At 44.4% G+C, this 16143-nt stretch overlaps 1 protein-coding gene across 1 annotated transcript; it reads right to left on the reverse strand.

Annotated features, from left to right (window-relative positions):
- Nucleotides 1-4162: 4162 nt before the first annotated feature.
- Nucleotides 4163-15928, reverse strand: IL17D (interleukin 17D). The gene is made up of 3 exons (XM_074861027.1): nt 15725-15928; nt 15263-15573; nt 4163-6161 (listed from the first exon to the last, which is right to left on the reverse strand). The coding sequence occupies exons 1-3, from the start codon at nt 15737-15739 to the stop codon at nt 5846-5848; spliced, it is 642 nt and encodes a 213-aa protein (XP_074717128.1). The 5' UTR covers nt 15740-15928; the 3' UTR covers nt 4163-5845.
- Between the last annotated feature and the right edge of the window lie 215 nt (nt 15929-16143).

Raw genomic sequence — 16143 nt, forward strand, 5'->3', positions numbered from 1 at the left:
CAGAGACCTTTCTTAAAAAAGTACATCATTCAGTTGTACCAAGAAATTCAGTTCACCAAGAAAATAACTGCTGCTTCTCACATGTAGGTTGGGCAGCTTTGAAAAGAGGCACTGTGAAGATGCACGATTATGAAAATGAGGGTACATGTAAATCTGTGTAAATGCACTCAACAGAGCAGTCCGTTGTCCACCAGCTTCCCTCTTAAAAGCCTGGTGAGCGCAGGCGGCTGCCCAAGCAGAGCTTGACTAGGGGCATTCACAGCCTTCATCAATGGTAGGAGGTAAACTATTTTTGTCATACTTGTTTCCAAGGAAGTAGCTGTGTGAAGGCTACAAGTCACAAAAATGCATAGTGAATCTGTGCTTTGTGCCATCACAGTAACTTTAAGAAATACTGTGTGACAGCAAAATCTCTCTTCTTTTCTGTAATAGGATTATGAAAAAAACCTTCAGTGTCAAGCAGTGATTGGCTTTCATTATTGTGGATGTCTCGGATGGACTTTCTATTAGAACAGACTGTACTGCAGCGTTACCACCCTGCTACTTTTACAGTGGCACTTAGGACTGCAGAGTCACGTGTTGGCTGCACTACCTTGGTTCAGGCTGCACTGCCAGGCAGTGCGCAGCAGCTGGGCATCTCAGTGCCCTGCTGCCGGTGTCAGTGTGACACTTGGCAGAGGAAACCTGGGGGGGCTTGTGCACCAGGTGAAAGAGAACATACTGCAGCTGCCTGCACCTCAGCCCAGATGACAAAACATTTCTAGCAAGGTACTGCTTCCATTAAGATCTGTACTTCCCGTTAAAACTGGTGTTGCTCTCAGCTCGATGTTGCACAGTGAGCCCATCTCTGTACCACACAAGTGCCTTCACCCCTCTGCCCGTGCCTCTCTGTCCCAGAGCAAGTGGGAAATATCTCTGATGGTTGGTTTTGTCACTCCCCCTTGGCTACCTGCTCGGCGCAGCCCCAGGGCGGTGCAGTGAGGTGGGGAACAGGGCAGCTAGGTTTGGGTTGCAGAAGTCGCTCGTCAGCCGGTGGCAGAGCTGTGCTGTTGCTCTGGGTCTACCTGTGTTCTGCAGCCCCCTTAGATGCAACTACTGCAAAACCAAGTGGTAGCTCATGCCACTACTCAGCAAAACACGTAGGATTAACTAGGTCTCCCTCATATCACAGAATCACAGAATCATTCAGGTTGGAAAAGGCCCTTGGGATCATTGACTCCATCAGCCCTACTCTACAAAGTTCTCCCCTACACCATATCCCCCAGCATCTCATCTAAACGACCCTTAAACACATCCAGGGATGGTGACTCCACCACCTCCCTGGGCAGCCTATTCCACTGACCGACCACTCCTTCTGTGAAAAATTTTTTCCTAATGTCCAGTCTGAACCTCCCCTGTTGCAGTTTAAAGTCATTCCCTCTTGTTCTATCACTCATTACCTGTGAGAAGAGACCAGCACCAACCTCTTTACAATGTCCTTTCTGGTAGTTGCAGAGAGTGATGAGGTCTCCCCTCAGCCTTCTCTTCCTCAAGCTAAACAGTCCCAGCTCCTTCAATCACTTCTCATAGGATTTGTTCTCCAGGCCCTTCACCAGCTTCGTTGCCCTCCTCTGCACTCGCTCCAGCACCTCGATATCTCTCTCGTATTGAGGTGCCCAAAACTGGACACAATACTCCAGGTGTGGCCTCACCAGTGCAGAGTACAGGGGGACTATCACCTCACTACTTCTGCTGGTCACACTATTTCTAATACAAGCCAGGATGCCATTGGCTTTCTTGGCCACCTGGGCACACTGCCGGCTCACGTTCAGCTGCTTGTCAATCAGAATCCCCAGATCCTTCTCTTCCACACAGCTCTCCAGCCACACCTCCCCAAGCCTGTAGCGATGCATGGGGTTGTTGTGGCCCAAGTGCAGGACCTGGCACTTGTCCTTGTTGAAGCTCATCCCGTTAACGTTGGCCCACTGATCCAACCTATCCAAGTCTCTCTGTAGTGCCTCCCTATCTTCATGCAGATCGACACTCCCGCTTAACTTGGTGTCATCTGTGAACTTACTGATGATACACTCTATGTCCTTATCAAGATCATCAATAAAGATGTTGAACAGAAATGGTCCCAACACCGAGTCCTGAGGAACACATATGCCTCAGTCCAGGTAGTTACGGCTGTTCCCTAATCCCAGTGAAATTAATGGGTGTTTATACTTTCTGATCACATCATAGCCCTTTTCCTTTTTCCCCTTGCTGCTTCCATGTTTGTGTTCCCCCATGCAATTTTATGTTTACTTGCAACTGTAGACTTCCACCTATTCGGACAAACACCTTCATGTAATGACTGGCTAGTAAACCAAAACTAGCATCTCAGGCTTCTCTCAACCTTCCTAAATGATACGGATTTTCCAACCTATCTTAACTGATACTACACTTAAAGAGAAAATAATCTTTTTACCAAGGATATTGTTCTGTGTTTTGTGGCTCCTAATGTATTCCAGGGACAACCTCATTGAAGGAAAAGATTTTCCTGGCACAACAAAAATTTTCTCAAATCAGCTGCAGCTGCCAGATAGTTTCAGCTTTGAATTGTTTGGATTTATTGGGCCTGGAGTTGGTTCAATGAGGCATTTCATGTCTGCCTTGTGTCAACAGCTTGTGAGCCTTGAAGCAACTCCAGTGAACCCTCCCTCCTCCCATGCAAATTAAAGGCAAGGCTGCAGCAGCTGTAACCAGAGGGCTAGAAGCTGGAAAATGTCACACCACAGTTGAAGTGAAACTGATATAAATCCATGATGTGATGATCTCTTTAAAAAATAAAATTCCAAACAAATGTAAACTACATTTAATACTCAACCTTTTCCACATGAGTAATGTAGACAGGGGTTTATAGAGGGAAGGATATTTTGAAAGTTAACAAATGTTTGTGTGGCTAATAGTTCATGATGTTAAACATTAACAAACAGTTGTTCACTAACAAATTATTATCAAAGTTGCTCACGCTAAAATGTAAACATATCTTTTAAGAGACACCTAACTGGAAAGCTGGATCAAGAAGCAAATTGGCTCAGCTAAAAAGTCTGTCACAGAAGGGTGAGGATTAAAAAAGGAAAATGGGGCTTCTAAGTAAGATAAAATGAGGTTGCCTGTAACCATAGGAAGCTTTCTGCACTTGTTGCAGTATGATGAGAAGAACGTCGCCAACATATATGATCTATTGATCCACTGGGGTTTTGCAGTTCTCTAACACTTTCCTTTCAGTCATCCAATTCCTGAAGCTGTATGTAAGCTAAAGCATCTGTTTTTCTGGACTGGCGAAACCAATTGTGTTCCATTTACCTGATCTTAGCCTGTGACTCCCAGGAATCCCCAGAACATACTCTAGTTACTCAAAAACCTCAAACCGATTCCATCATTTATGCCTGCAGGACAAGAGAGTTGCAACAAAAAGTGAGATTTTTTTCTCCACATCATGCAAATAAATCCACGTGCTCTAGTAACTAATTTGTGCAGACAGAGTTGTATAACAAAAGGGTGTGGGCAGAGAGATGAGTTTTGCTGGAGGGCAGTGTTTAGCCCAAGCTTTAGCTGGTAGCCCCCCTGGGTATTTACTAAATGTTAAGGGCTGTGTAGTTTGGGATTTTTTTTGTTGTTGTTGGGGGTTTTTACTGCCTTTTACTGTGAAGACTTTGCTTTCTGTGCTGTGGATTCTGAAGGTACAACTTCATCCTATTTAAAGGGTGTGTGTGGAGAAAAAAAACCCACAATTTAATAGTGAAACCATAAGATCTTGGACTGCTGAAGCATCATCTAATGAAGTGTTTCTCCAGTTTTGCGGGTCTGCTTCCCTTTACAGCCCCTCTATCTTTGATTACCATTTCCCTCTTCTCAGAGGGCGAGAAGTTCTTCCACATTAGGAGGAAGGAAAAGTGGCTGTAATTGCTGCAAGTATTTACATTCTCCAGGGAACAGGTAACTACCTTTAATTGCTGGCAGCAGCTAGGCAATTAGCTGTTCTCAGAGTAGTATAAACACTTTATGACCTTCTTTGAACCTTTCTTTGAGAATCCCCTTGAGATAGAAGCATCACAATTTGAGGAAACGCAGATCTGAAAACAACTACAACTGTGGAAAAGCATCTGCACAAGAAACACAGTTATAAACTTCAATCTGACATTGTGATGGGAATCTTTTATTGGTTTCTGGAGTTCTTAAAGTTGTTTTAGGCTTTGTAAGAAGCTATACAGATTGCACTATAAAAATACTGTTATACTAGACTGAGTCATAAAGAGCACAGTCAATAATTATGCACCAAGACAAGGAGTTGTCATATGATTTTCATTCTCTACTTAACTTTTATTTAATTCTGGTTAGCTTATAGTCTTTTCATTCTTCATCCAACGACACTCCAAAGAAGCGTGTGTTTGTGTAGTGCAGGGACTTTCTCCACTATGAAGGAAGCCAAATTTTGAGATTCTTGATGTAGCAAATACATTGCTGCATATGGTGTTCATTCTTTTTTGTAATGATATTGCAGTCATGAGCTGTAAAAGATACTCTCTGCTGTGCATTCAGAGATTTATCAACTTACTTTGGTGATTCTGGCCCTCAGAGGAGTTCTGTTTGTGCAAGGTATGCCTGGTTATTCCTGATTCTCATTCACTAGACTGAGTCAACCTTCAGTCTCTTATTCTGGAAACGCAAATTTTTGTGTATCTAGGGTTTCTGGCTAGGGCTTGCCATCAAGTTCTCGTAAACTTCAATGATGGAAGACTGCTCTTCCACAGACTAAGCTCTTCTGCAGGTGATTGTCTGTTATGTGTAGCACAGAGGAAAATGAGTAACACTAGTTGTATAAATCAGTTGGATTTAACAAGTTTGGATTTGCTGGGACTCACCTCAATGACCTCAGTAGCATCTAGAAGTCATGACCCAGCCTGTTAACTCATCTGCAGTGTACCTGAGATGAAGCCTATCCTTCATACTTAATTTTTTAAAATAGGGCATCTCCTCTCCGAACATGAAAAAGGTTTTTGCCTTTCAACTGTACAGAATACAGTTTTGTCACAAGAAATAGTTAAGCAGTTAATGATGAATGAAATCTAATACAGAATTCTTGGGACCCAAACTGTGTTTTTTCTAATTGACATTTTCTGTGTAATTAGACTTAGTCCACATCAGAAAACTCCACTGCAGTTTTACAATATTCTAGCATGCTTTTTCTCAACACTTTTGTACCCTTTGCAATTTGGCAAGTTTAAAAATAGCAAACTCATGGAATATTGTTTCATGAATGACTCAAACTCAGCAAAGGTTTCCCTGGTGTAGTGTATAAATAGCCAAAGATGTAACAGCCAAGAACACTGCTTAGACTTGAGATATGCAATATAAAGGAAGGCTCTCGCAGCCAGAGAAATTATCCTTTTAACTGCTGATTTGGCACATGTATGGCAGCTGTGTGGTTTTTATATAAGAGTATTTAAAAGTAAAGTATAAGAGATTCCTTAAAAATATCTACAACCAATAGTCTGCTATAGGAATAGCTAGCATGTCTTACAGTTGCATCCGTCTTCTAAAATTTACTGTGAATAAGCAAGGATAAAATTCTGCTCTAAGATAAAAGAAAGCTACTTTGGAATTTGCAACAAATACTTACATGAACTAAAGAAGTTCTTAATATGAACTGTCATCTCTAATGATCTGAGTGAGTGGACAAACTTTCCATCTTATAACTGAAATAACTGTAAGTAGAAAAAGAGGGTAAGTCAATGTGTTTGCTGCTGTGGTGCTGTTTCCTGAGATGGTGAAATGATGATGTGAAGCCAATACTGTAACACGACTCTCTATATATTCTTCATTCTGATGATGGCTTGTTCTGGCTTACCAGCAACTTCATTTCTTGCTTATCTATGCTGGAATTTACACTTTCGGCCTCTTTTTCTTGCTCAGGTACACAAGTGCAGCCCACCGGGATAGTGACGTAATCTTCCGTGTAGACGTAACGGCCCCCAGCACAGGACGACGTGCGACGGAGGATGACTGTTGGCATGTACACAGGGGTGCTGCGGAAGTGAAAATTCTCCTCGCCAAAGATCCCCATGAGGCAGCCTTTGCACAGACAGTATGCTTCAGGAATGTATTTAGGATATCTTGTGGGATCATATGAAATTCTATAGGGAAGTAAATAATAAAGATTCATTAGTATCTCTAAAAATAGATATATTAATCTGGGAAACATTATTACAACGCGATTTGACCATATAATGTTTTTGTTTTCTTTGCCAGGAAAAACAGCTGTAGCTGTTGCTGTCTGGCTTCTTATTTGCGCAAAGAAAAAACATGAACAACTTATAGAACTGATTAGGTCCTACAGTGCACACTGAAGTATGAAGTGACTGGCTTTCCAAACTGTGAGATTCAAGGGTTTAAGCAGAGTAAGTTTTGCATTTTGGACTGAATGGGTAAACGGAGCATTAAAAAGGACCCCAGGCATTTCCAAACTTTTGATCTGCCTTGAGTTCTTCAAAACTTGGTACAAATCCTTGTTAACATTATTACTGTTGAAGCTATGACATGATGTTTTAAAATTTTATAATTTAAATAGAATTAGATTGTACTATTATTTTTGCAATAGTTTTTGCTCTCTAGTATACTTGGGGTTATAAAAGTGCCTTCCTCTTGAAAGCAGGACTCTCTATTTCTTTAATTCACCTCCACGGTCTCTTCCTCTAACCAGAGAAGAGTAACATTTGCATGCCCACACTGAGATAAACTGCAAAGTTAATGTTTTTTCTGCCCTCTCCTGCTACATTTTGAAGTAAAGCATTGCCCAAAGCTTCAAGAGTATAGCCTCTATTTTTTTGTTGTCTTAGTTTGTTGTTTGACCCTTTCTTCTTCCTTATTAATGCCCTGTCTCTGGAAAATCCTGATTAGCAGGAGCTGGAAAGCTTGTAACTTAAGTATAGCTTGAATCAACGATGTCCAAGTTCCAACATTCCTCTCTGGATGTTGTTGGATGCAGAAACAAAGATGTGATACTATGGTCTCAAGTCATACAGATCCTGGCTGACCTATAGTCATTGTTTTTAGCAGAGAGCAAAAGCTGATAAAGTCTGCTCGTTTTTTGAAATAAAAGACTAAGTACACAGTGGAGTATACGTACTGGTGTGTGTAGCCACACTGCTTATTGTGGTGGTGATGCATTTGTTGCTTTGTTCTTTACTTGCTTTTCGTGCTTATACTGGAAGTAATTGCTGGGCATGGCTGTAACTTCTATGTTATTACTAACGGCATGTCATTAGTCTAGAAGAGATGTTTGCACCTCCAGAGAAAGAGGAATTTTTAATATTTTTAACTTCTATGCCAGCTGCCCTCTTTGTACCTGTAAGCTTCCTCCAGATCACCTTCTACTCTCACACTGGTACAAAACTAGCCCTGTTTCAGCACAGGTTGCACTGTCCAGCTGGAGAGGGATGGCTGCTCTCTTTGGCTGGAGAAGTGTTCAGCGCAGAAGTGCCACCAGCCACTTCCCCGTGCTCCTCCCTGAGAGCCTGTCTCCCCTTTGGGATGATGCTGACCTCACATATGTTATCAGAAGCACTTACCCACCTGTCAGGTAACAGAAAACCTTTTTCTGCCCTTTCCCCCTGCTCCTACTTTCACACAGTAAACCGTTAGACCTACACATGGTGCACAGCAGAAGTATCCTACAGGCTGTTACTGGCACACAGAGAGCATGAAGACACACCGGGACATCACCTACTCCAAATGCCTCCATGAGGCAAGCTCAGATGTATTTGCCCATGTTCGTCCAGCCTGTTCTTAAAAACCTCCGGAGGAGATCCTCAGCCTGCCCAGAGGCTCTCTTGCAGTATTTCACATCCTTTTTACTTGGTAAGTTTTCCTAACAGTGAAGCAGAGCATTTTTTTCTTGCAAACTGCATCAATCATTGCCTGTGTTTGGATGGGAAATTACAGCAGCTGAGTCTAAAAAACTGAGTAACAGCCAAAGATTTGATATCAGAGAGTATGTTCAAGCCTGTAATGTTTACTGTGATGTGAAGTGCTGCAAAACCAATAAAAATTCTTGCACTGGGTTTTAAGCCATCCTCTACTTGGGATTGGGATAGGACCACCATGCAGTAGACGAAGTGGGGCAACTACGTAAGAAAAATTAATAAATATCTGTCATCAGTGTAATTATTTATTGGATGATACAAACTACGGAGTATACAATGCCCCCTTCCCACAGCAGTTTCAAAATAACCGATCGAAAACTGCAGTAGATTTAAAGTGTTTCCTAAATTGCGTTTCCCCGGGTTTGTACCACTTCCTTGGGTATCAGAGTGTTAGCCTTTTATCTTTTCAGGTGGCCTCTGCGATGAGAAGAGGTTTCAGCTGTGGAAGAGGCAGGGTAAGTCTGCCTCAGGCTGTGATTGTGCCATTACAACAAAATCTGCACTTGCCAAAACTGGCAGCCTGGCTCTCCCTCTCGCCTCTGCTCCTGGGTTGATATCAGCTCACGCTCTTCTGGTCACAGGACTGATCAGGGAATTTGTTCCACTGAAGAGTAACTTCAACAAAAGCTGGACTTTGGTCCTTCAGCTGTCTTGCCGCATATATGCAGAACCCTACACAAACAAGCCAGCATGAAGCTGTAGATGGGGGCAGAAGGGAGCTGCCCTTTTCAGAAGTATCACCAGTTTTTCAGGTTAAACCAAATCTGGAATCATAGCTTCAGCCAAACAGAAACTTGACTATCCTGTCATCAAAAAGACGCTGGTTTTTTTTTGCAATGACCATATAATCTGGATTCTTTGTCTTTTTAAGAAGTTTGTTTTCCACACAGAAAAATATGACCAGTTTTCTCATAGCCAGACATCTGTGATGTTGCAGATATTTTTTGCAAAGCTTCTCTGTCCCATTTATACTTGCTTACTTTCCCCAGGAAATACCTTAATGTTACAGGATCTCACACCAATGTGAAATAAAATGTCTGGTAGCCAGCAGAAGGAAAGAAAGTGGAATACAGGCTTTTCTGCCGTGATACATTCCCATTTCAAACCCAAGTGTGAATAATTTCAGTGCTGGATTGTTAAACACACCGTATGTCAAGTCATTGGTATTTCCTCTACTGTATTATCTCTAGCACCTGGTTTATGATGTTACTGGAAAGCATGAACACGCTTCTGGTTACAAACATAAGAGTTTTCACTAATAACAAGAGAACACTGTCACTGAAATCATGGTCTACAATAAACTTCCCCCTCCAAATTCCCACATGGCGTAAGTCAGGTATAAATGAGGGGTTTTTGGAAAGACGGTGTGGTGTGGTTTTCTACTTTCCATAGAAGAATCCCTTATATTGCTAAGTCTGATTTAGATACCTCTACTCATCATATGATGATTAAAAGGAATCAGAGAGGATCCAAACCCAAAGATGGATCCGAAACATAGACACAGTTTTGCACCCATACCAGAACTTTAAGGCTGAAGACTCTAAGTAATGCCTCCTGAAACTAAACACTGAACTCAAACGTCACTAAAGTTTGGAGCCATATCTGAGGTTCTGCATCTTCAGCTCAAACTTGTTAAGAAAGGCCATATAACGAAAGCCTCATTTTTATCTTTCTAGGCAACCCAGACTGATTTGGGTCTGAACCATTAATAAAGACCAGTAACCTTGCCGTATAAATGCAGTTGCGTGACCTGCTTCCTCTGCTTGCATGTGTTGAACATCATCACTCTGTGCATGTAATGACCACAGCCTCAGCTGCTGTAGTGTGATGGGTCTCCATTACTCCAAGCACTACAAGTCATATTTTTATGTCTTCTCCTAGAACAGGGCAAACAGGTTAATTAACCGGATAAAACCCATGCTCCAAGTTTCCACTGACTCTTTGGCATACATAGTGAAAGATGCACCCAATTGGGGTGGACACAACAGAAGCAGCTGGGAAGAGTGGTGGGAGGACCAGAGAAGTGCAACTTTCCACTGGTACCCAAGTGTCCCCTGCACCCTTGTGTCACTTGCTGTGGCCACTGCTGCAAATTAGACAGCCCAGACATTTTGATGAGTGTTGCCCTTGTCCTGTGAACTCGGGTTGCCAGTATGTAAGGCTAACTCTGCCTAGCCAGCGCTCCTGATTTACAAACGACAGGAGCAGTGAGCTATGCCGGGCTGCTGTGTTTCAATCTGCTGGAACAAGAAGCAGGTTTGTACTGAACTGGAACTGCTAATGAAGTGTGACTAGTTCTAGGCTGCTTTTCCTTATGACCCTACGAGTGCTTTGAGAGCTCCCAGTGAAAAACAAACTTCCTGCCGTTTATGTACTAAGCCTGGAAACTCAAAGGTTTCTGTCAGAAGTAAAACTCTTGCAAAGACTTAACCTGTCTTGTCCTGTACTGCTACTTTCATATGTAGTATTTTTAATAATATTATCACTTCATAGTTTCCAAGCTTCTAAATCCAGAGGGTCAGATGCTGTGCTGGGGCAGGCAGATACCGCTGACTCTTCAGAAAAATCACTGTTAGCACTAGGCTAACAGCTGGATGTTATCAGAAGTCTAATAAGCAGATCATCATCCCTTTACTTTGCACTCTGAAATACAGGATTAAGAGCTAACAACTTTTTTTTCCCTCTTGGCCAGACATTTATTTCTCTATAGCAGGTGTTCTTTTGTTCACATTACGATTAGTTTGTTTTATATACAGGTAGTAAGTACAGTGCTTGCATAAAATCACCTAGTGCTAACTGATTTCCTGAAGAGTTGTACAAGTGTACTCAAATAAAAAGGACGGCAGTTCTGCATCCCCCTGTATTCTTTCCCTTGGCTGCATCTTTGGGATATGCACACTGTGCTACATGATAATGTTAAATCCTGGAAAATGTCTTGGATAAGGTCCTTGAAAATCACTGGAGTATTATTTAAAGGAAAGCCCTCTTGCATGACTTTTTTCAAAAGCACTGCAGACAAGCTTGGCTTTTACCAGTAAAAAAAGACCTGCCTGTATTACTTTTATTAAGATTTTATATAGATTAGCACAAACCAAGGATACTTATAAACTGAAACCAGTTTTCGAAAAGCAGAAAAAACAAGCTGGGCAATGTTTGAGAGAGGGACTAGTTAACGTGGGATTTCATGATCAGATCAACACCAACAACAGAAATTAAATCACTGTAAATTAACTTTTAGTAAATGCAGGATTAGGCCCCAGAGACAGACACAGAAGCCATGAGATTTGGAAATTCTGAAATGGGAATGACTTCTTGAATACACATAAATAATTTTTGCTAAATTTGTGCAGAAGTGTGTTTGCAGAAGGCTCTGAATGTATTCCTACAAACTAGCTATGAATGCTATTATAACCTTAAGACAACAGAGAATAAAAACAGCGCTGATGTAGACAGCTGGTTAATGAATGGAACCTGTGCTTTGCAGTACCATGAATGGAATCACAAATCAACACTACCTGTAAACATGCTGTTGACTTCAGTGGGATCCGATTTTTCAAGCATTACTGTGAGCTTTATGATCAGATCCTGCAAATGTTTAGGCATGCATTTAAAATTAATTCTTTTTATAATGGTTCTTGTCCATGAGCAACTTGTGTGTGCAGCTCTGGAGCACAGCTTGCATTGGTAAAGATTCACAGTGATTATGGCTTCTCTTAAGAAGCAGCACCCATCCTGTGCTGTCGGCAGGGATCTGTAGGTGGTAAGACAACTATGAACCATAGCAATCGCCAAGGACCTTGTCAGTACCTCCTCGTACAAGCAGGCTTTCTGGATTTCACTGGCTGTCCATGTAATGCTGCTAAAAAGGACAAGCAACTCCTGGACAGATGTCACAAACTGGCACACAGTTGGCCTGATGATTTCATGCCATGATGATTTCATGGCAGAGCTTCTGTCGCTGGCTCTATTTTTTAAAAATCCTGGGTAATTCTTAGACCAACTCCCTGAAGTGCTAAGCAAACCCAGTATGCTCAAGATTTCACTCCACTCAACTGACTCCAGGGAACTCTGCTGTCTATAGCTCTGCAGAGTAAAGAGCGATTCATGTGATTAAACTTTGTGTCCTGAGTTATATACTGATCTCCTGTGGCCATCAAGATGGAATTTCAGTATCAGGCAGGTGAGCTAGTATTTTTCCCCTAACTTTTGCCTCAAATACCAACTGTTGGTTGCTGCCAGCAGCAGGATCGTGGACCAGATGGATCTGTGGTGCAATCCATGTGCAACTCCCGTGTCTCTGGGTTGTAGCAAGCCAAAAATGATGTAAGTCTTGGGTTTTGTATAACCAAATTAAAGACCAAGTAATAGAAAATAAATAGTAAGCACAGAACAAAGGCAAGGAAAGAAGCCACACAAGGATTAGCTGTACTTTGAGCCAAGCAAACCTAATTCGTCCTCACTAAACAGAATGACAAACTTGGATATACGCGATGCAGCAGGGTGAATGCTATACACAGATCCCAAGTAATATATTTGATTCTTTCTCACAAAAGCCGATATGAAAAAATTTCAGTTGACTTGAACTGAATGGTCATGTGAGCAGAAGAATTACAAGAAGCAGTGTTAAACAGCTGGGAACAGGTGCCTAGGGAGATATGCAGGGGAAGGTAAGTAGAGCCAGACTTAATATCTTTATTATTAATGACCTGGAGTAGGGAGTATAAACAGTATGTTAATGAAATCTGCAGATGGTAACAATGGGAACTGCTGTAACACCAATGAAGACAGAGAAACAGCAGGAGATATCTCAGACATTAAAATGCAGGTCAAAAAGAAAAAAGACTCTTTGTGCACAGAGCAGAAATCAATTGCACTGTAACTCTTTAGGGGCAGAAAAGAAGTTGGAGAGCAGGATGTCTGTGAGACACGCTGAAACAGGGTTCAAATAGTCAAATTCATGCTTTGAGGGGTGTCCTACCAGGGTGCACAAAAGGGGACTGCCTACAGTGACTTAATTTCTGGGCATTCATTACTAGACCCTCTCTGGTCATTCAAAGGCAGTTCAGGAGACAGCAATGAAACTTGGCAAGATGAGTGAAGGGGAGCAACTCAGTGAGGAAGGATTAAAAGAATTAAATGTATGTAGGCTTGTCAAGAAAGTTCTGTGTTAAAGGAGAGAGCTGTATGCAGTTTTTCAGCATAACACCACTGCCATGGAGAAGAAATTGTTGGGATCTTAGAAGTGGAATTGGTTAACCATTGAAAAGACGTAATGTACCATTACTTGCAACCTTTAATGGAGAGTTGCATGTCCTTTTCAAAGATACGCAGTAGCTCTAATGGGATTTGGGAGCTTGCTGCCAGGGTAACCAGGTGAACACTACAGATCATAATGCTTTTATCTGGCTTCAAAATCTATGAAATAGCAGGTTGTAATAACAAATTCATGTTACTGTTCATAATGAGCAATTTTATATTTTACACTTCCATTACACATCTTGCAATGGCTGTTGCCATCTCACTGCACACTCATGATACAGTAAAAATACAGTCAAGAAAAAAAGCTGTAACTGTTAACTAGACAGTGTACTGAGGCCTCTTTACCCTAGAGAAACAATTTTCCCCCTAAATGTACTTTTAGATTTTGCCTTTAATGGTGTAGTACTTTTGTTTCACTATCTTTTAAAATTTCTAGCTTGAAGATGTCATCGTTACTTGTATGTGAATGGTTAGTGGTCTGTTTGAAAACATTTTGATTAAAAGTACAGTGGATTTACAGTTTCTTAATAAACTTTTTGTAAGCCAGGCCCCAAATGGCAGCTGGTTCTCTGTTAAGAAGTAAACCTATACAGAGCTCCAACTGAAAATAAATGAGATGCCCAATGAGATGTGAGCATGGAAGGCACTGTTTTCAGGCCAGAAGAACAGTTTTCTGATAGTATTTGGCAAGACCAATGTAAAAAATACCTGAGCCTAATGGTAAGTGTTCCGTTCAACATGCTTTTTGCCCGCTTAGGTAGCTTAAAAAATCCTCAGTCTGCTTACAGAAAATGTATTACTAAAAATACTATTTCTAAAAATACTTTGTTTATGAAAGGCTTATTGAGCAAATAAACCATTTTTCTCTCAACAGGATTACTTCTTAAACTAAAAGTGGGCAAAAACCATGCCACAAAATAAATGTTTATTGGAGATCACTAACAAGGAGATATTCAAGTTTGCTGAATACACAGTAACTGCATCAAGGTATATACAAAGGATAGTGTACAGAAAGTAGCAAGAAAGTCAGTTCCTTTTAAGTTTGTGCATGTTTTAGCTTCCTGTTGTCTCCAGTGTCTTTACAGAAAGCCGAAAACAGAGAACCCAGTTCTGTCAGTCTTACTCAGAGAGAACTACCAGAAGACTTGAGAATGTGATCAACACGCTGGGTTTAGTGTTCTAGACCAGTGGTTTCCAAGCTTTTCCAGAGTTCCCTACAGAAGTGCAGATCCTTGTTTTGTGTATTAACCAGCCTAACAACAGATTTGCTTTACTAAGGTATTTTTGGGCCCCCTTAAAAAGACTCAGCCCCTGTTCCACCTCAGGGGAGGGGGGTTTACAAAGCATGGGCTGAAAATACAGATGTAAAAAATGGCAGTACTCATTCCTTGCCTATGCTCCTACAGCAAACTGGAGAGTAAGCCCTTGGGAGTGTTTGCAGTGGGTAAGTGAAGATACGGCTCTGCTGGTCTGTAACAAGAGCACACACTGTGCTCCGATGTATCTCAGAAACCAGCACAGCGCCGGGAGTCACATCTCGGGGAAAGCATCTGAGCCCCTCTGGGGCTGCCAGGGAGTGCGGCGGGGCTTTCCTGGTGATGGTCCTTTGCTGAGGGTCCTCTCAGTGAGCTTCACGTACGACAATTTGCCAAAAGTGACTTTTTGAGGGGTGGTCTGTGCTCCCGGGAGGGGGGGTGTGCGTCAGCTCCATCTCACAGCTTGCGCCACCTCACTCATTTTTTGCCTCTCTTTCTGCTCGTCAGACAAACTCCTCACACGAGTAGTTTTTATATCTTTACCTTACACGTGCCTATTTAGACTTTAACGCCCCTCCGTCAGGCGGCTGCTCGGTGCAGCCGCCGCCCCTCGGGACCGCCGCCTCCCCACAGCCGCCCTGAGGGCACTGCGCGGGAAGGGCGGCGAGACCCCGGGCACGCGTGGCACAGCGGGTCCCGCACGGAGGAGCCGGCTCTCCTCAGCCCGCCGGGACGCGGGCACCGCTTCGCCCCTAGACGCGGCTGAACCCCCCCTTCCCCGCGGCGCCCCGGAGTCACCTGTAGGCCCAGGGCGAGGCGCTGCGCAGGTTGACGGGGAGCCGGAACCTCTTGTCGCCGGCCGGCCGGCCCCCGGCCGGGCAGCTGGCGTTGTGCTGGCGGCCCGGCGGCTCGGGCTGCAGGGTGTGGTGGAAGGCGCTGAGCATGCCCGCCGCCAGCCGCCCGTACAGCTGCTCCAGCAGCTCCTCGGGCCGCTCGCCGCAGGTCCGGGTCCGCGCCGGCCGCTTGGGCGCCCTGGCGGCCTCCGGGCGGAGCGGGAGCGGGAGCGGGAGCAGCGCCGCGCACAGCAGCGCCGCCAGCGCCGCCCGCACCTGCAACGACGCCGCCGTCAGCGGGGCTGGGACCGGGCGCGCCCCCCCCCCCCCCCTCACACACGCCCGCCGCGCCCCGGAGCCCCCCGCCCCCGCCCCCCCCCCCCCTCCCCGGGGCGCCCTGCCCCGTCCCCGGTCCGCAGCCCCTTACCCTGCCGCGCTGCATGGCCGTCGGGCGGCTCGGGGAAGCCGAGGAGAGCGGCGGGCTGCGGAGCCGCGCCGTGCCACTGGCTCTCTCGGCGGAGGAGCTGTTGGAAAAGTGCCCCGCTCCTCACTGCATCTCCCCTGGCCTCGCATGCCAGGAACATTTTAGGCGCTCACGGAGGAGGCGAGCGCTCAGCGCCGGGAGCCGGCCGGTGCCGCACTCGGCACGGCCCCGCCATCCTGCCCCGCTGCCCCCGGCCACCGGGGAGAGCCCCGCGGGCGGGCTGGCTCCGCCACCAGCCGCTGCCCAGCCCCGCGGCGCGGCCGCAGCAGCCCCGCGCCTCTCCCTGCAGGCTGGGCGCTGTCGGGGCCCCCCGCCGGCGGCGGGCGCGGCCAGTGCCCTCCTCTGCTCTGCCGGAGCCGAGC

This window comes from Strix uralensis, chromosome 2 (assembly GCF_047716275.1).
Source record: "Strix uralensis isolate ZFMK-TIS-50842 chromosome 2, bStrUra1, whole genome shotgun sequence".
Taxonomy (NCBI): Eukaryota; Metazoa; Chordata; class Aves; order Strigiformes; family Strigidae; genus Strix; species Strix uralensis.